General features: G+C 41.2%; 2 protein-coding genes across 4 annotated transcripts; one reads left to right on the top strand and one right to left on the bottom strand.

Annotated features, from left to right (window-relative positions):
• Positions 1-2,327: 2,327 nt before the first annotated feature.
• On the top strand, positions 2,328-8,132 carry LOC111961803 (RNA exonuclease 4). Its single transcript, XM_023984343.2, has 9 exons — positions 2,328-2,450; positions 2,747-2,995; positions 3,134-3,540; positions 3,933-4,082; positions 6,616-6,809; positions 6,988-7,076; positions 7,174-7,248; positions 7,351-7,425; positions 7,519-8,132. Exons 2-9 carry the CDS (start codon positions 2,783-2,785, stop codon positions 7,660-7,662), a joined length of 1,347 nt encoding a protein of 448 aa, XP_023840111.1. The 5' UTR covers positions 2,328-2,450; positions 2,747-2,782; the 3' UTR covers positions 7,663-8,132.
• A 3,643-nt stretch (positions 8,133-11,775) lies between these two features.
• LOC111961805 (calcium channel flower homolog) lies at positions 11,776-18,045 on the bottom strand. 3 transcript variants are annotated; one of them, XM_023984348.2, is made up of 6 exons: positions 17,960-18,045; positions 17,428-17,603; positions 12,864-12,936; positions 12,605-12,730; positions 12,349-12,456; positions 11,776-11,955 (listed from the first exon to the last, which is right to left on the bottom strand). In XM_023984348.2, exons 2-6 carry the CDS (start codon positions 17,531-17,533, stop codon positions 11,868-11,870), a joined length of 501 nt encoding a protein of 166 aa, XP_023840116.1. In that variant the 5' UTR covers positions 17,534-17,603; positions 17,960-18,045; the 3' UTR covers positions 11,776-11,867. The 3 variants fall into 3 exon arrangements, with proteins under 3 accessions (XP_023840116.1, XP_023840117.1, XP_070298915.1); XM_023984349.2 differs by having other exon boundaries at positions 18,001-18,038; XM_070442814.1 differs by having other exon boundaries at positions 17,428-18,041.
• Positions 18,046-18,869: the final 824 nt, after the last annotated feature.

Below are 18,869 nucleotides of genomic sequence, written 5' to 3'. Positions count from 1 at the left end.
TCAGTAAGAGTGTCCATGATTGAGTCTTTGAATGAAGAGCTGGAGATAAAACGGCCCAGTTTGAGTGTTTGTTGCAGCTCGTTCCAGTTGCTAGCTGCAGCAAACTGAAAAAAGGAGCGACCCAGAGATGTGTGTGCTTTGGGGACCTTTAACAGAAAGTGACTGGCAGAATGTGTGTTGTATGTGGAAGATGAGGGCTGCAGTAGGTATCTCGGATAGGGGGGAGTGAGGCCTAAGAGGGTTTTTGTAAATAAGCATCAACCAATGGGTCTTGCGACGGGTATACAGAGATGACCAGTTTACAGAGGAGTATAGATTGCAGTGATGTGTCCTATAAGGAGCATTGGTGGCAAATCTGATGGCCGAATGGTAAAGAACATCTAGCCGCTCGAGAGCACCCTTACCTGCCGATCTATAAATTATGTCTCCGTAGTCTAGCATGGGTAGGATGGTCATCTGAATCAGGGTTAGTTTGGCAGCTGGGGTGAAGGAGGAAACCAAGTCTATATTTAACCTTAGCCTGCAGCTTTGATATGTGCTGAGAGAAGGACAATGTACCATCTAGCCATAATCCCAAGTACTTGTATGAGGTGATTACTTCAAGCTCTAAACCCTCAGAGGTAGTAATCACACCGGTGGGGAGAGGGGAATTCTTCTTACCAAACCACATGACCTTTGTTTTGGAGGTGTTCAGAACAAGGTTAAGGGCAGAGAATGCTTATTGGACACTAAGAAAGCTTTGTTGTAGAGCGTTTAACACAAAATCCGGGGAGGGGCCAGCTGAGCATAAGACTGTATCATCTGCATATAAATGGATGACAGAGATTCCTACTGCTTTAGCTATGCTGTTTGATGTAAATTGGGAAGAGCGTGGACCTAGGATCGAGCCTTGGGGTACTCCCTTGGTGACAGGCAGTGGCCGAGACAGCAAATGTTCTGACTTTATACACTGCACTCTTTGAGAGAGGTAGTTAGCAAACCAGGCCAAAGACCCCTCAGAGACACCAATACTCCTTAGCCGGCCAACAAGAATGGGATGGTCTATCGTATCAAAATCTTTGGCCAAGTCAATAAAAATAGCAGCACAACATTGCTTAGAATCAAGGGCAATGGTGACATCATTTAGGACCTTTAAAGTTGCAGTGACACATCCATAACCTGAGTGGAAACCCTATTGCATACCCAAGAGAATACTATAGATGTCAAGAAAGCCAGTCAGTTGATTATTGACAAGTTTTTCCACCACTTTTGATAAACAGGGCAACATAGAAATTGGAAATCAGCTGTAATCTCCTCATTTAAATAAAGGACACACCGTGGCTGCCTTCCAAGCAATGGGGACCTCCCCAGAGAGGAGAGACAGGTTAAAAAGGTCAGAGATAGGCTTGGCGATGATAGTGGCAGCAACCTTAAAGAAGTAAGGGTCTAAACCATTTGACCCAGATGTTTAAGTTTAAGGAGCTCCTTTAGCACCTCGGACTCAGTGACCGCCTGCAAGGAGAAACTTTGTAGCGAGGCAGGGGGAAAAGGGGGAGGAGCATCGGGGATTGTCGCATTAGAAGGGGTGGGAGATGAGGAAATGTTTGACGGGCAAGGAGGCATGGCAGTCAAATAGGAATCCTGACTTAATGAAGTGGTGATTAAAGTGATCAGCCATGTGCTTCTTGTCAGTAACAACCACATCATCAACATTAAGGGACATGGGCAGCTGTGTGGAGGAGGGTTTATTCTCCAGGTCTTTAACCATTTTCCAGCGAGAGAACTCCTCCTTAAAGAAACTAACTTTGGCCTTCCGGATAGCCTGAGCGCACTTATTTCTAATTTGCCTGAACGAGAGTATGCGTACCCCGAGCGATTTGACAAATGGAATTCTTGAGGTGGAGTGACAAATCAGTAATAACAAATCATAATCTTATAAATGTGCCATATATTACAATATAATGGCCATTATCAAGGTGATAAAGTTTCTGATGTATAAAAATAATGTTTGCAACTTCAAATGTAGGCCTACATTTATTGTCTTGTATGCTGTGATTTGGGTGTATTGTTCTGAAACCAGGACGAAAGTGATTAATCAATTAGACAACACTGCCACCTTGTGTTAAAGTATTTTAGTGCAAGACCTTTCAACGCAATCCCCTCTTGTCACTGGTTGTCTCCTATGGTTACTCTTTTGTGTGCTTGTCACCTTACTGGATATTATGTATAGATATTTAGCCAACATCATTGATTACAGTTTTTATTGGTAGAGTAGTTTATATTAAGCAACATAATTCAGGATGAACGGAATGAAATCCTTTATCTAGGAACCAAGCGCAACCGTGGACGTGTTTCTTTTCGGGCATCACAATTGTGACAAATTTCCGAAGTACACATTTCAGCATGGCGTGTAGAAAAATGTGTAACGTTGGATCTCTAATTGTGTACAGCATAACGATTGTTGCGGCGTTGTAAGTATTCATTTAGCTCTTTATAGAGGTGAAATATTCCAGTTTTAACCATGAGTACCGATTAGTTGTTATGTTATTGTTACTTAGCAAATGTAACTAACGTTAGCTAATTGGTTCATGTTTGAGCTTCTGATCACGTTAGCAAAGCTAGCTAACTTACTGAGCTACAGAACGTTTGAAGTATATTGGGCTGTCAAAGGCTAGTCATTTAGCAAGGTTAACTTTTTTAAATGAGATATTAAGAGTATAAAGTGGAGTCCTGGCTGGCATTACTCTCACACTGCTTCCCACCCAAGAAATCAGAACCGAGTTGACAGCAAGATTTTCGAGACATGATGTGTAAAGTCAAACCAGAGAAAACGGACTCTGCTGCTTCTAAAATGCCAAAATCCAGTCAGAGCCAAGCGAAAAAGAAACCTCTAAAAACGTTTTCTCAACACACCAAGAAGAAAGAGCCCGTTTCAAAAGATCAAGGTAAAACCAAGGCGTTGCTTCCCCCGAAAGATGCCCAACAGTTTTCAACCAACTGGAAAACGTTACTAGAGGTAAGGACTTGGTTATGACTTAAGTCAGAAATGGCATGTTGTGATACAGATTTTGGATAGATGACTGACTTGAATGAATTAGTACCACTGTCATCCCTGTCTCAAATGTGGTGTTATTAGAGCTCTCTCTATTTGCAGGTGTTCAAATCCAACCCCCCTCCGGTGAAAAAGCAACCGTTTCAGCAGAACTCAAAGAAGGAAAACCCTAAGAAACCCACTAAAGACATTTCAAAGAAGGACGAGACTCATAAGAAACCCACTAAAGACATTTCGAAGGAGTTGGGGGTGGCGCATAAGAAGCCTGCTAAGAACTTATCAAAGACAGTGAATGATGCCAAGGCAACTAAGCCCAAGCAGGTGAACAGTGGGAAAGCATGGCAGGACAGTGCTGTTCCTAGTAAAACTCAGGTGAATGGGATAGATCCAGGACCATCGGGGACAGAACAGCCCAAAGCCAAGAAGAGGAAACAGAGCAGTGTCCAGATAGACAGCAATGCACAGTTGAAGAAGAAGAAAGTAGAAGTGGAGGAAAAGAAACCCACTGAGTAAGTCTGTCCAGTGTTACCAATATTGCCTTGACTTGGGCAGGAGCTTACCAGAACTAAGTACCAGGACCTCCAAGGTTCTACTGCTTGAGTTTCTGCACATCTTTTATATAACATCAGCTCAAAGGTATTGCAGAGTTTCTGCACCTAAATATAAACAGTACGGGCACCCAAAATGAATACCGGCAAGTAAGTGTGACTATTGAGGCGTTGACTTCAAGAACCTCTCACTGTTGTAAAAAGCATGTGTGTGGTTTGTCTGTGTTTAGTCACTTCTGTAGTCAATTGTCAAACTTGCATCCAAACCTACGGTCAGATTATCAGATATTATTTCCACAGGCACCTCGGTGTTGGTTAATGTATGTGATGGTTAATGCATATCTGTCCACTAGATCCGACATGTGGTTTGATGATGTGGACCCTGACGACATTGAGGCCACAGTGGGAACAGAGGCAGCCGATATCATGAGAAAGATCCAAGGCACTCAGACACATGCCCAGACCACAGAGAAAGCGCTGGTCAAGGACAGGGCATTTGAGGGGTAAGTTAGGCAGCGATTCTCAACTGGTGGTTTTTGAATGGGTTGCAAGTGTTGAGTTTTAAAAAATGAAAAAAATACTCCAGTCTGAACTTAAACCAGATAGAAAGTGTGTCAAAATTATAATGAACTTACATTTTTACTTAATTTGAATCTCTGAATAATTTTTCTTCACAGTATTGCAGTATTTTCAAAATAGAGCTATTAGCAGCTTTGTGCTACATGAACAGCAGTGCATATTCCACACCTATCTTGGCCTGGTACGAAAACTGTGGGGGGGTCAAGAAACCCGGAGCACCTGCTGCTTTAGTTGTGCCAGGACCACTCTCTCAAATACCTTCATCAGCTGGGAAGTGAGTGCAACAGGCTTGAAGTTGTTTAGGCCCTGCCCTTGGTGTTTTTGGGAACAGGCACAATGCAGGGTGTTTTCCATGGTGTAGGTACAGTAGAGGTAGACAGTGACTGCATGAAGATAAAGTGCAGGATCCCGCTCACCTGCGCAGTACAGTCATTGAGCACCCGGGTCTGATTCTGTCCGGTCCTACAGCCTTCCTGGCATTTGTCCATTTGAACTGTTTCCTCACCTGGTCCACAGTCTGAGTAATTACCCGTACTGTTGCAGTCTCTATCCAAGTGCATGACAGAGAACCCATCCAAAGTCTCTGATTCAACAAGTGTATCCTCCCTAAGCCAAGTTTTGATGATAGAAGGAAAGCTCACATCGTTAAAGTCCTGTTGACATTGAATGTTTGCGTACAGCTCATCTACCTTGTTGGGCAGTGGGCGCACGTTCCCCCCCCATGACGAAGGCTTGCATTTTCTCTGTTCCGCACTCTCACACCAAATTTATTTATAAAGCCCTTCTTACATCAGCTGTTATCTCAAAGTGCTTTACAGAAACCCAGCCTAAAACSCCAAACAGCAAGCAATGCAGGTATAGAAGCATGGTGGCTAGGAAACACTCCCTAGAAAGGCCAGAACCTAGGAAGAAACCTAGAGAGGAACAAGGCTATGAGGGGTGGCCAGTCCTCTTCTGGCTGTGCCGGGTGGAGATTATAACATAACATGGCCAAGATGTTCAAATGTTCATAGATGACCAGCAGGGTCAAATAATAATACTCAGTGGTTGTCGAGGGTGCAACAGGTCAGCACCTCAGGAGTAAATGTCAGTTGGCTTTTCATAGCCGATCATTCAGAGTATCTCTACCGCTCCTGCTGTCTCTAGAGAGTTGAAAACAGCAGGTCTGGGACAGGTAGCACGTCCGGTGAACAGGTCAGGGTTCCGTAGCCACAGGCAGAACAGTTGAAACTGGAGCAGCAGCACAGCCAGGTGGACTGGGGACAGCAAGGAGTCATCAGGCCAGGTAGTCCTGGGGGCATGGTCCTAGGGCTCAGGTCCTCTGAGAGAGAGAATTAGAGAGAGCACACTTATTCACACAGGACACCGGATAAGACAGGATAAATACTCCAGATATAACAGACTGACCCTAGCCCCCCGGCACACAAACTACTGAAGCATAAATACTGGAGGCTGAGACAGGAGGGGTCGGGAGACACCGCTCCACTTTGTCTGGTTGGAGCGCATACAGCTCCTTGATTGAGTATATCACTACAGCATTCAAAATAGTTCTCAAGATTGAATTTTGGCAATTATTTGTCATGGTGCGAGTATTGGGTTGTGACAGACAAACTGGTTCAATTTGGGTCCCAAAGCAAAACCAGTTGAGAACCACTGAGTTAACCGCTTAAGAGTTTAACAGGTTGTTTTGGGCCCTGTTCAGTCCAGTGAGGCCTTGTCTTTTTGGAAATCGTACTAAAATCTTACTGCTGGCAATGTCATAAGAACCCCCCCCCATAAATGATGCGCTGTGGACATATTCATAGATTATGCAATGTAGGTCAAGTCACCTTTTTAGTATGCATGGAAAGGTTACACCTGATTGTCATTGTAAAGAAATGCATTTCCTTCTCCCACATTACCTTGTATGCATCGTTTAGCTAGCTGGGAATAAAAGTTTGGCGTTTCTTCACCTATCGGTGTCCTTATTTAAAACTGTTTTTACTCCATAACTTGAAAGCCCCGTTTGCTACATTCATTTTAAGATGTCAGATTTGAAAATCCGTTCAGCCATTTGACCACAGTGACTCACTACCCAAACCAGACACAACTGGTTTCAAGTGGCCAAGAGATGTCATGTGACCTCATACTGCTATCTAGTGCAGGGGTTCCTGAACTTTTTCACTCAGGCCCCCCCTTCCAGCATTGGGGAACATCCTGCGTCCTCCTATTTCTATGGGCACAAGCACTGTTAATAATACAAACTGTTAACACCCCTCTTGTTGGAGGGTTTTTCAGGTTTAAAGCTTATTTCCTGCAATTCTACACTGTTTTCATGTGATATTTGAGTGACTCGAACATTACTACAAAATCAATGGGCTAAAAAACCTAGGGGGTGGAGGGGGGGGTCAAGCTCCAAGTCAAGTACCAGGTGTGACCAAGGTTTTTTCTTTCCCTGTTCATCATGGCACCTGTCAGCCTGACCAAGGCGGTGGCTATGGACTGTGAGATGGTGGGTGTGGGGCCAGATGGCGAGGATAGCATCGTAGCCCGGGTCTCCCTTGTCAACCAGTTTGGAAAGTGCATTTACGACAAATACGTCAAACCCACAGAGAAGGTGACGGACTACAGGACAGCTGTCAGTGGCATCCGGCCAGATGACATCAGAAACGGTAAGCAGGATGAGCTGACCTCCTTAGTGATAATTTTACCACTATTTTAATATGGTCTTATGGTAGCATTGGAAACGGAAACAAACTCACTAAAGCCCAAAAGAGTTGTCTTATTTTAGGATGACGTTAACTGCGGGTCGTTTTCAAATGCGACTTTTGTGTCTGTTATATTCTGCAGGTGAGAATGTGAAGACCGTACAGAAAGAGGTGGCTGAGATCCTCCAGGGGAGAACGCTTGTGGGACACGCCATTCACAATGACCTCAAGGTACACTACTATGATGTAACTTACACTGTTTATCATTCTAACTAAAAACTCACCATTGTCAACATTTACATATACTTTCCATGCTAAAATCTTTCAGATTTTGTTCTTGGATCACCCAAAAAAGAGAATCAGAGACACCCAGAAGTATAAACCTTTCAAGAAAATTGTGAAGGTAAAGACTGGTTTGTGGGCAGATATTTTGTATTAATGTGCGTGACTGAAGGGGTTGTAATAACACTATAAGAGGAAGATGTTAATGTTCTTTTATTTTCAGAGTGGTCGGCCCTCTCTGAAACTCCTGTGTAGCGAAATACTCAGTGTCAAAGTACAACAGGGAGAACATTCATCCGTAAGTCACCTTTTTATCAATCTTTTATTTTGTAGCTCACATATACAGTAGTACAACTGTGAACCATAGCCAATGTCTGTGAATGTGTTGCAGGTCCAAGACGCCCAGGCGACCATGAGGTTGTACACGGTGGCGAAGAAACATTGGGAGGCAGAGATCAAGGCTAGTCATAACAACCCAGAATTAACCAAGAAGACCAAGGAACCAAGGAAGCCCAAATCTCCCAAACACAAATGAACCTGACTGAACTGCATCAGTCTGTAATGGGACTGAGGACTCGCCCTTGACTAGATGGCACAGGACAGGAGGCTTGATTGGATTAACAAGTGTGTCTTTTGGAAGTGGACTCGCACTTTGAGGTCTTAGTGAATTGAGGAATCTCTTTTGGTGACCCATAAGGATTACACAAAGCGGTTTGATCAAATTAATTTGGACTTTATTCAAATCCCACTCAACCCTAATCATTCAGAAAGTTGGTCATCAAAAACAGCCTAGTGCCAGTTTAACTATGCATCGATCTTTCATTCATTGTCTGCTACATCATGTTTTCTTCTGGTTCGAATGTTTTAAAATGTGCTATTTTTCTGATCTAACATCCATGTCTTGATGTTGAATATCTGCAGTTTCAATTCCAAGTGTTTGGATTATTCGTTGCCTTTGTATTTGAGAGTTTTTCATGAATTAAAAGTTAGATATTTAAATCACAAGTATGTAATTTGTTGCATGGAAAAATGTTTAGTCATATGGAGAGAATACCATGGGCGCGTTCGTAAATTTGCTCTGGCCATCTACTCCGATTTCAGAACGCTCTTGTCTGTGCGCCAGAGCGCAGAATAACTGATGAATTTACAAACATGACCGGTGTGAGTAAAATGGTCAGTGTGAGGTGTTCTCTAATTTTTGTATGGAAGTAGCTATCAAGCTAGCAAATTTTAGCCGTATAGCTTGAGTGCTTGACTGCCGTTAAGGTCAGAACGATCGGATCAACCCTACTCCTCGGCCAGAGCAAAACGCTCTGAATTTACGAGCGCCCAAAGCGCCCTCTGGCACTCCAGAGTGAGTTTACAAATGCACCCCCATATAACTAGCAACCAAGTTAGTATGCTCATAAAAAAGCAACAAAGACAAACTAAATTCACTTAGATTCAACATAACTAAACAGAAGAATACACAGAAACCCCTTACAGAAAACTAGAGGTCAGGGCTGCAAAACAATCATTCCTACTGCATGGGGCAAGCTGTTTGAGGTTCCAGAGTGGTGCAGCGGTCTAAGGCACTGCATCTCAGTGCAAGAGGCGTCACTACAGTCCCTGGTTCAAATCCAGGCTGTATCTCATTTAGCCGTCATTGTAAATAAGAATTTGTTCATAACTGACTTGCTTAGTTAAATAACATTTATTTTAGATCATTGTTCCATAACGCTATAGTGTAACCATTAAGGACTTGTATGTGCCAGGAGATCATAAGGTAAGGATTAATGTCCCTCGTGAAATCAGTTTTAAAATGTCTAGCAAATTGAGTTACAAAACCATGATGAATCTGCCAAAATCGACTATCATGCTGAGGACCAAGATGTCTACTTTTTGGGAAGGTGTCTTATTTTAAACCCATTTTACATTTTCACCCCAAATTCTCATTGCCGAAATGCACCCGTATTAAATTCTCAGGTCATTTTAAAAAATTTTGGGGAAAGCTTAACTTATTTGAATAAAACACTTGAAGTTTACATTAAACTATATTTATTACATAGTGTCTGTGGACATGTATCAAAACACTTTCTAGTTCCTGTAAAAACTCCAATCAGGTTTTAAAGTTTTATTCGCCCATTATGCATCATCTAGAGTAGATAAGCACAAGTTCATTTATTCGCTTATATGCCCTCAATGAGTTTTATTTTAAAACACTCCCTTTACTCCATTTGGCCTTCTCATTACCAAAATGGCTGAAGAGCTCAAATTGGGAAAAAGTCACATTTTATTTAATTAGAAATATTTATTTTCAGTGTTATGTTTAACTCAGGCCTTTTCATTAGGGGAGCAATGTAAAAAATATATATATATTGATTTGTTTATAACTTTTCTTTTGTCTGTTACAGTAATGAAAATGTTGGTAAAATGCCTAACATCTGATAAAAAACTATTGAAATATATATTTTGAACCTTTATATAACTAGGCAAGTCAGTTAAGAACAAATTCTTATTTACAATGACGGCCTAAGTAGGTTAACTACCTTGTTCAGGGGCAGAGGGGGCAGATTTTTACCTTGTCAGCTCGGGGATTCAATCTAGCAACCTTTCGGTTACTGGCCCAATGCTCTAACCACTAACCACCTGCTGTGGTTAGTGCGTACAGATCCTAATATCAGTGAATCAAGACTTGAGAATGTTTTGGACAATTTTATGAAAATGATCCATGGGCAATATAGACCTTTGGGTCAATGGATGAAACATTCATGAAATTCCCAGTTGCTTTCTGTCAGGGAAAAATAGTTAACTGTGAAGCAACATTAGATAGCTGCTAACACGACTATGTTGCATATATTCCTAAGTGATAGAATATCGCTTGTGTGCCTGTAGTGTTTGATTCCTTTTAACAAAAGCTGGTTCATTTGTACATGTATGTGGATAGTACCTATGCATTGGTTAAAGTGACCTACAATAGTGTTCTTGCTAGTTACCCTGTATGATGTATATAAAAAATAAAAATATGCCTGATTGCAATTATTTCCAATCCAGAGATAATGTGCGAGATACACTACTGTAAGAGGTGTGGCCAAACAAGCTAACTCAATGCATTACTTTTCACCAAAAGAGTCAACCAAAAAAACAACAGTAGCATGTTGCTGAACAACACATTTCACCTGCGATCAGAGGTTGGACAGAAGATTGTATCTCCTATCTGATTAACGAAAAAGGCTAATATTTGCTTTGTGTGCTGTGTTACACACTATTAGTCCCTGAATCAAGACATTATCTCATCACAGTCCTTAAACCTTTAACTTGCTGCTTCCATGGGTCAGAAGGCTAGATCGCACTAGGATATATAGTCGAAAACAAACATTCTGAAGTGGCATAGATCAACAGGGTTCAAGATCAATTCAGGTTCCAGAAGAGAACACCAACAATAGATAGGTTCTAAAGCACCATAGCCTTTCTTTAGGGCCCAATTCAATTTGTATCGCAGAAGTTCAGCGCTATAGCGTGATTTAAATGTTAAAGTAATTTCCGATTGAGCCAACATGTCAAATCAAATCAAGTTTATTTTATATAACCCTTCGTACATCAGCTAATATCTCGAAGTGCTGTACAGAAACCCAGCCTAAAACCCCAAACAGCAAGCAATGCAGGTGTAGAAGCACGGTGGCTAGGAAAAACTCCCTAGAAAGGCCAAAACCTAGGAAGAAACCTAGAGAGGAACCAGGCTATGAGGGGTGGCCAGTCCTCTTCTGGCTGTGCCGGGTGGAGATTATAACAGAACTATATGTGAACTATATAACAGAACTATGTGCATCGTTTACCGTGAATACAGTCTCCACGAAAGTGGAGTCTCCACAAAAGTTCACTACCTTTGAACTTCAATTGCACTACAGCGCTGAACTTTCAAGAGATGTATTGAATTGAGCCCTTAATCTGTTTTTCTTCTCATGATATACACAACCTGTAGCAACCTGTGACTGTTTAATTACAAGCAAATTTGTAGAATGCCCCAAAAGCTGATAAGATAGTTCATCTTATTTGTGCACTGAAAACTGTTGTTAGGATTCACTGTGACATCATAGTTCTATGTCCTCTGTAAACATGCAATGTTCTCAATGTTTGTTCAAACTGTTCAGTTGGAAACTTGTTCAGTTGGAAACTTGTTCATATCTCAAGTAACCAATATAAAAGAGGACTCCCATCTTTYGGTACACTGGATGGATATACATTTGGGATTACTGTCCCAATGGCCGAATTTCCAATTGCCGGTGGCACAAGCAGAGTAAGATGACTTGGGAAATTCCTTAACAAAAACTACAATTCCACTTTCACTATCGCCCAGGTTTCCTGAAAGGCAGATTAGCTAAAATGGTACATTCCTTTTCCTACTTGCCAAAAATGGATTCCCCAGTAACCAGGACAACAAAACAGCACAGAAAAATGAATAAATAACCCCCAAAACGTATTAAAACAACCGCTAAACCTTTACATGAACTAAAATGGCATGGAAAACTAAATTCACACTATAAAAGGACCAAATTACATAAAATCTATAGTTATCTATTCGGACACATTTCATCAAATAAGACAAAGATGCAGCAGTTTAGATACATAAATAAACCCAGTAACAGAGAGGGAGAGGTGGGGTAAAAGAGATGGGATGGTGAGGGAGAGGGGTTGACATCTTTGTCCCTTGGTTAAGGATAGTGTTCCTCCTCTGTGAGACCGGAGGGATGAGCCATGTCACTATATTGACCCGTCAGTCGTCCCGGTCAGCTTCTCCTCATCCCCCAGTTTCTGGTGACTCAGCCTGGCATAACTCACCGCATCGCCCCTGAAAGAAACAGAGTGGTGGAAGAGAGAGAAACCGGGGCGAAAGCATGACACCACAGAGGAAAGGGGAGATGTTAGATATAACGTTGAATGAGAGAATTTACAGGGTTACTTTTTGCCACTCAAAGTTATAATGCGAGTATGGAATGAAGCTGTTATCTCCTGTTACAAGATGTTACATTATTTTAAATGTAATGCATCTTATTACTGATTAATAACACCTAAACATCTAAAATGTTGATTAAAAATTCATGTTTATTTGAACTGAAAGGGTAGAAAGTGTGAGAAAGAGGGGCGGAAGGAAACAAATTCAATCTCAAGTACACTATGTAGGCCTACACACATATATTCAAATCGAAATCTTATCACAAAAGTATAAATAGGAAAGTCATACTTTTTGCCCAGGGAGGCGAGACCATAGAGGACTCCCGTAGCGAAGGCAATGGCATTCCCAAACAACGTGGTGATGGAGAAGCTCAGGAATATGGGAAACAGTGCCATCCTGGAAATACAAGAAACAGGGATTGATTGGTTGATTACAGAAAACTTGAAGTGTGTTTTTCAACTGGTTAAAAGGTCATTTAAATTGCAGGCCTAGACAATGGACAGCTGAGTCATGTGAAGACAGCAGGTCTCAGTCCAGTTCTTACCCGCAGTAGAAGAAGGCTTTCTGCCATGGCTTGAATTTGTCAGCTCTAGCTGCCACTGCGTTTGCAAACTCAATGAACTGGCAGCAGAATGGGACTTCACACAGGAACAGCACAAAGGCATTCAACCTTGAAAAAGAAGGAGGACATTAGCTCTTAATTCAACCTTGAAAAAGAAGGAGGACATTAGCTCTTATATATGTAGGCGTGTATGCAAAACTAAAGCCTTGGCTAAGGATCATATTGTGCAAGACAAACTTACACCATCCATACTCCAGCAGCGATGTTTAAAGGGTTGACAGTGACACACATCCACACTCCTGAGATGGCACATGCTTCAGTGGGAGAGAAAATATATTGCATGCAATGTTACAGTTCTGATAATGCAACCAGATCAAGTACAAACAGGTATAAATATGCATGTGGACGCTTCAGGCATATAGGGTTACCATGAATACCAACTTACCAGAATAAAGGAGGCTTTGTTCCAATTTAGAAATATGACAAACAGTGCTATTACCCTGACTGGGGACGTTATTCATCCACACTTAAATCAAATATAGCCTAACTGGAAACCACAAGGGCCTGAATTTCCGTTTAAACAAACATGAGTGGTTTTGATAGCAGGAGCACCAGAGGATCATCTCTTCTCCTCTAGCAGAGAGCCATAGAATACGAGCCAAATAGGAGGCAGATGAGTATTAATCTGAGTTTACAGGCCCCATGCTAAGATCCTGCTAGGCCCCTGATATACATTGCCTGGTAGGCTCTGCTGGGTGCTGCTACCAGTCCAGTGGCCACACTGTGAGCATGGGAAGGGACCCAGACAATGAAAAGATGGGATAATTACACACATGACATCCATTGCACTCTGTAGTAGACACACACACATATATACAGACTTGAATGAATAAATGAATTCACACAGCGTGTCTCAAAGCTCAGACAGCTCATCTAGTCTTTTGTACCCAACTTTGATTTTGGCTAAATTATTAACTAGTGGGGCTAGAGTTGTATTGGTTTGAAACCATTAAAGCTTGAAAACACAGATCAGGATTTCTATCTAGAGAGAAACATCACGCTAACCTCCTGCTAGTAATGACAGATTGGAGAACCCATACGAGTGTGATTAAATTAAATGGCTGCCACTGGCAACAAACTCCCACAGAATCAGATGAGACCATTCGGCTAGCTAGCACACTCATGCCATACACCCACAGAGACACCCACACACAAGCACTGCTAGTCTCAGAGACACACATATGCAGTCTACTCTGCAGTAGCTAAAGTCAGAGAAATCCTATACAGTGCCTTCAGAAAGTATTCATACCACTTGACTTAGTCCATATTTTGTTGTGTTACAGCCTGAATTCAAAATGGATTACTTAAGATTATTTTCCTTACCCATCTACACACAATACCCCACAATGACAAAGTGAAAACATGTTTTTAGACATTATTGCACATTTATTGAAAATTAAATACAGACATTTCATTGACATACTTATTCACGCCCCTGAATTAATACTTCGTAGAAGCATATTTGGCAGTGATTACAGCTGTGAGTCTTTCTGGGTAAGTCTCTAAGAGCTTTCCACACCTGGATTGTGCAAATAATTGCACATTATTGTTTTCAGGGTTCTTCAAGCTGTCAAATTGGTTGTTGATCATTGCTAGACAACCATTTTCAGGTCTTGCCATATATTTCTGCAGGAGATTTAAGTTAAAACTGCAACTTGCCAACTCAGGAACATTCACTCTCTTCTTGGTAAGCAACTCCAGTGTATATTTGGCCTTGTGTTTTAGGTTATTGTCCTGCTGAAAGATGAATTAAATCTCCCAGTGTCTGGTGGAAAGCAGACAACCAGGTTTTCCTCTAGGATCTTGCCTGTGCTTAGCTCCACTCCATTTCTTTTTTATCTTGAAAAACTCCAGAGTCCTTAATGATTAGCCGCATACCCATAACAACACCCACCACTATGCAGTATGCTTGAAAATATGGAGAGTGATACTCACCAATGTGGTGTATTAGATTTGCATCAAACATAACACTTTTTATGTATTCAGGACTAAAAGTTTCATTTCTTTTGTTGTTGTATTAATTCAGTGCCTTGTTGCAAACAAGATGTGTGTTTTAGAATCTCTTTATTCTATACAGGCTTTTTTCACTCTGTCAATTAGGTTAGTATTGTGAAGTAACTACACTGTTGTTGATCCATCTTCACTTGTATTCTATCACAGCCATTAAACGTAACTGCTTTAAAGTCACTATTGGACTCATGGTGAAATTCCTGTGCGGTTTATTTCCTCTCCGACAACTGAGTTAGGAAGGACGCCTGTATCTTTGTAGTGACTGGATGTGTTTATACACCATCCAAAGTGTAATTAATACCCTTTCCATGCTCAAAGGGATATTCAATGTCTGATTTCTTTATTTTTACCCATCTACCAATAGGTGCTCTTCGTTGCGAGGTATTGGAAAACTTCGCTGGTCTTAGTGGTTGAATCTGCATTTGAAATGTACTGCTCGACGGAGGGTCCTTACAGATAATTGTATGTGGGGGGTACGGAGATGAGAAACACTATTATTGCACACAGAGTGAGTCCATGCAACTTATGTGACTTGTTAAGCAACATTTTACTCCTGAACTTACCCAGGCTTAACCATAGCAAAGGATTCATTCTTATTGACTCAAGACATTTCAGCTTTTCATTTTTTATTAATTTGTAAAACTAATTCGACTTTGACATTATGGGTTATTGTGTGTAGGCCAGTGACACAAACTCTCAATTTAATACATTTTAAATTCAGGCTGTAACAAAATGTGTAAAAAGTAAAGGGGTGTCAATACTTTCTGAAGGCACTGTAGGACATATCCTATCCGGAGCTCGGATTCAACAGCATGCTGAAGTATACAGAGCCAATTTAAAATGCAGCGGTCCCGCATGTGAATGTGATACAGCGACCACTACTCCGGTATCATAGCTACAGCAAGGCAGGGAAGGGATAGGTGGGAAGGGAGGGCAGGGATGCGATTGGCCTACTGCTGGGGAACTGCAACGCAGGCAGAAACAGCACCTCTGTCTGTCTCGCACTGAGTATTCTACTCTAGTTAACATTATAAAATAGAAGCCATCACTGAACATAGCTTATGACTTATTGTGCCAGCCAGGCAAGCAGAAAGCCTATGACCCAAGGAGATATGTGACAGGCAGGAGAGCAGACAGACAGTGCCAACTTCCAGCCTCTTGGTTCCTGTAAGGAACCATGTGAACATGTGACTAATGGGTTATTGTTGTACAGAGAGATGCTGGGGTAGAGTGATGTGGCAGTGCTTTGTCTGGGCAGACAGAGGCGCTCAGTAAGAACACTGAAGGCCTTGACTAAACACTGTAATATTTCAAAGACAGCAGATCAGCAGAGCTTCCTAAAGAGAGTATAGCCTCACACTGTCATTGCATGCACTTCCGTCATGTACACGTGCCTTCAGTCATGAGAGAGTATGCATGCATCGCATGTTAATTGAAGTCAGCTAGTATTTACATGGTTTTGTGCCTGTGTCAGGTGATAGAAATGTAAACATTTCTTTAATTTTTTAATGATTGCAACATCGCCGCAAAAATTGAGGCAAGTGGAAGAAGCTAGAGAACTTGTCTGTCTGCCATATATTAAATTAGCAGAATTGTCTGGAAAATATTGGATCTAAATAGATAAATACAGACCAATAAATTTGGATATTTTGGCTCAAGTTTCAACCATCTGAAGGACCAACACCACAGACAACCGGTAGAGTGAGTTCAAATGTAATTGTATTCAACATTCAGGCTGTGTATACCATCAGCCTAAAGTCAGCAGGGGAAACCACTGACCTGTGTTAAGGTAGAGACCATAAGGATTAGCCACAATAGTGGAATTTGCAGTTCACCTTCAAAACAAAAAGTTCCCCGTTGAAATTGATCCTAACAGACATAAATAGTGGAATAATTCCATCTAGATAATGCAAAATAAGGTTGGAATGTAGTTACATAATATATACAATAATTAGACAATAAACAGTAAAATAATCCCACTGTGGATGCACTAGACTGCATAATTGCATTGGGGGCATACATATGCACTGTACATATAGCCTTATCTATGGAGTGTGCACCCATGAAATGGGGTATCACCCTACTCAGCAACACCCACAGATCACAACTATGTAGAGTTTAATTAATTGATGATTTAAGAAAATAAATAGTTATGTAACAACGTTCCAACCTTGTTTAGCATTATCTAGTCCACATATGGCATTATTCCACTATTTGGATCTGTTTGGCTCAGTTACAACGGGGGACTCTTATTTTGAAGGCGACCAGCAAATTCCAATATTGTAGCTACCTTCACACAGGTATCCAAATCCCAGACAAAGGTCCCCCATTGAAACGGATCCAAAAAAAAAGTGGAATAATGCCATATTTGGACTAGATAATGCTAAACAGGTTGGAATATTGATACATAACTTAAAAATAAATACAATAATTAATAAGTAAACTCTACATAGTTGTGATCTGTGGGTTTTGCTGAGTTGAGTGATTCCACTGTGGCTGTATTAGACAAAATAATTGTACAGCCTTAACTATGGAGTGTGAACCGATGAAACGGGGTATCAACCCAGTACTCAGTGAAAGCCACAGATTACCATTCCAAAGAGTTAACACAAATATTAGCGTCACAGCTCTTATTGTGGGACTTTGACTGTAGGAAATCACCTCCCTGTGTGTATTAGACATTCAAATTGGACTGTCAATCACAGTAGTTATGAAAACGCTTAGTTTTTACTTACATACTCCGCCCAGAACCCCAACGATTTTACAGAGCCATCGGTACCACCATGTCATACCATCATCGTCGGTGACAGGTTTCGGAGCTGCCGCCTCTTCGATGTTCATTTTGACCCAGTAAATGGTTCAGCGACTCGCCTCAGTCAATTTAACAATAGCCACTACCGGCTGTTGCTCACTTGGACAACGAAAACTAGAGTTAGTTAGCCAACGTCAATGGTCTTGTTGATAGTTGAAGAAATCACGGAGATTTGTGTTTTAATGATAGCTTTGATCCGGTCTATACTTTAGCTAGCTAAATAACAAACTACGGTTATCAACGGAGCATTGTTTTGTTGTCAAGATAGCTGACAGCTAACATTAGCTATGAAGCTAGTTAACTCTGCTGTCCCTGTCGCCAAAGCAAAGTCTGGCTTCTGTCACACCGCTAACCTCCACTAACTAAGTTGGAACTTACTAAACAATTTTTTCAAATTAGGCAGCTAGAGCTACCACTATTCAATTACACCATTCACAAATTATCGTTTTAACGACCTGCTTTGTCTTAATTTGTCCCTAATTTGTTATCTTTTCACCGTCTTCTCGGAGGATCCCCCAGGTTCGTCCGCGTTGCATTGTGGGTGGGACTAAAATAGTGTACGTCACTGTTTGTTTACATGTGGGTGTGTTCCAATCCAAACAGTTCGGTAGATATTGCACAGCGCAGCGACACAACAAAATCCTGTAATGTTTTTTTTTGTTATCCCTAATTAATTATGAGCATTTATGTATTTAATTATGATTTGCCTGAGACATATGAAGCTCCTACTTTTGCCAAAGACTCCAGCCACCCTGGTCATAGACTGTTCTCTCTGCTACCGCACAGCAATCGGTATCGGAGCGCCAAGTCTAGGTCCAAAAAGGTTTCTTAACAGCTAATCAAATGGCTACCCGGACTATTTGCATTTCCCCCCCCCCCCCCCCCCATTTGTACACTGCTGCTACTCTCTGTTTATTATCTATGCATAGTCACTTTACCTAAATGTACAGTACCAGTCAAAAGTTTGGACACACCTCATTCAACGGTTTTCCTTTATTTTGTACTATTTTCTACTTTGTAGAATAATATTGAAGACATCAAAACTATGAAATAACACATATGGAATCATATAGTAACCAAAAAAGTGTTAAACAAATCAAAATATATTTTATATTTGAGATTATTCAAAGTAGCCACCCTTTGCCTTGATGACAGCTTTGTATACTCTATACTCTCTTCTCTCAACCAGCTTCATGAGGAATGCTTTTGCAACAGTCTTGGAAAAAATATATTTAGATTTGTTTAACACTTGTTTTGTTACTACATGATTCCACACTATTATTCTACAACGTAGAAAATAGTAAAAATAAAGAAAAACGAGTAGGTGTGTCCAAACGTTTGATTCTCATTTGTGGGCTGTTTTCC

Source organism: Salvelinus sp. IW2-2015, linkage group LG4q.1:29 (genome assembly GCF_002910315.2).
Source record: "Salvelinus sp. IW2-2015 linkage group LG4q.1:29, ASM291031v2, whole genome shotgun sequence".
Lineage (NCBI taxonomy): Eukaryota > Metazoa > Chordata > Actinopteri > Salmoniformes > Salmonidae > Salvelinus > Salvelinus sp. IW2-2015.
Note: the sequence above shows the minus strand (reverse complement) of the source record. Positions and strands in the feature narration are given on the sequence as shown.

Bases quoted from the DNA above. Each gene is read 5' to 3' on its own strand.
- LOC111961805 (XM_023984348.2), bottom strand. From the start codon at position 17,533: ATGAACATCGAAGAGGCGGCAGCTCCGAAACCTGTCACCGACGATGAT. The intron at 12,731-12,863 runs GTAAGTTTGTCT...TTCTTTTTCAAG, and splicing joins GCTGCTGGAGTATGGATGGT to GTTGAATGCCTTTGTGCTGT. The intron at 11,956-12,348 runs GTATGACTTTCC...TGTTTCTTTCAG, and splicing joins CTCGCCTCCCTGGGCAAAAA to GGGCGATGCGGTGAGTTATG.
- LOC111961803 (XM_023984343.2), top strand. From the start codon at position 2,783: ATGATGTGTAAAGTCAAACCAGAGAAAACGGACTCTGCTGCTTCTAAA. The intron at 3,541-3,932 runs GTAAGTCTGTCC...TCTGTCCACTAG, and splicing joins GAGGAAAAGAAACCCACTGA to ATCCGACATGTGGTTTGATG. The intron at 4,083-6,615 runs GTAAGTTAGGCA...GGCACCTGTCAG, and splicing joins AAGGACAGGGCATTTGAGGG to CCTGACCAAGGCGGTGGCTA.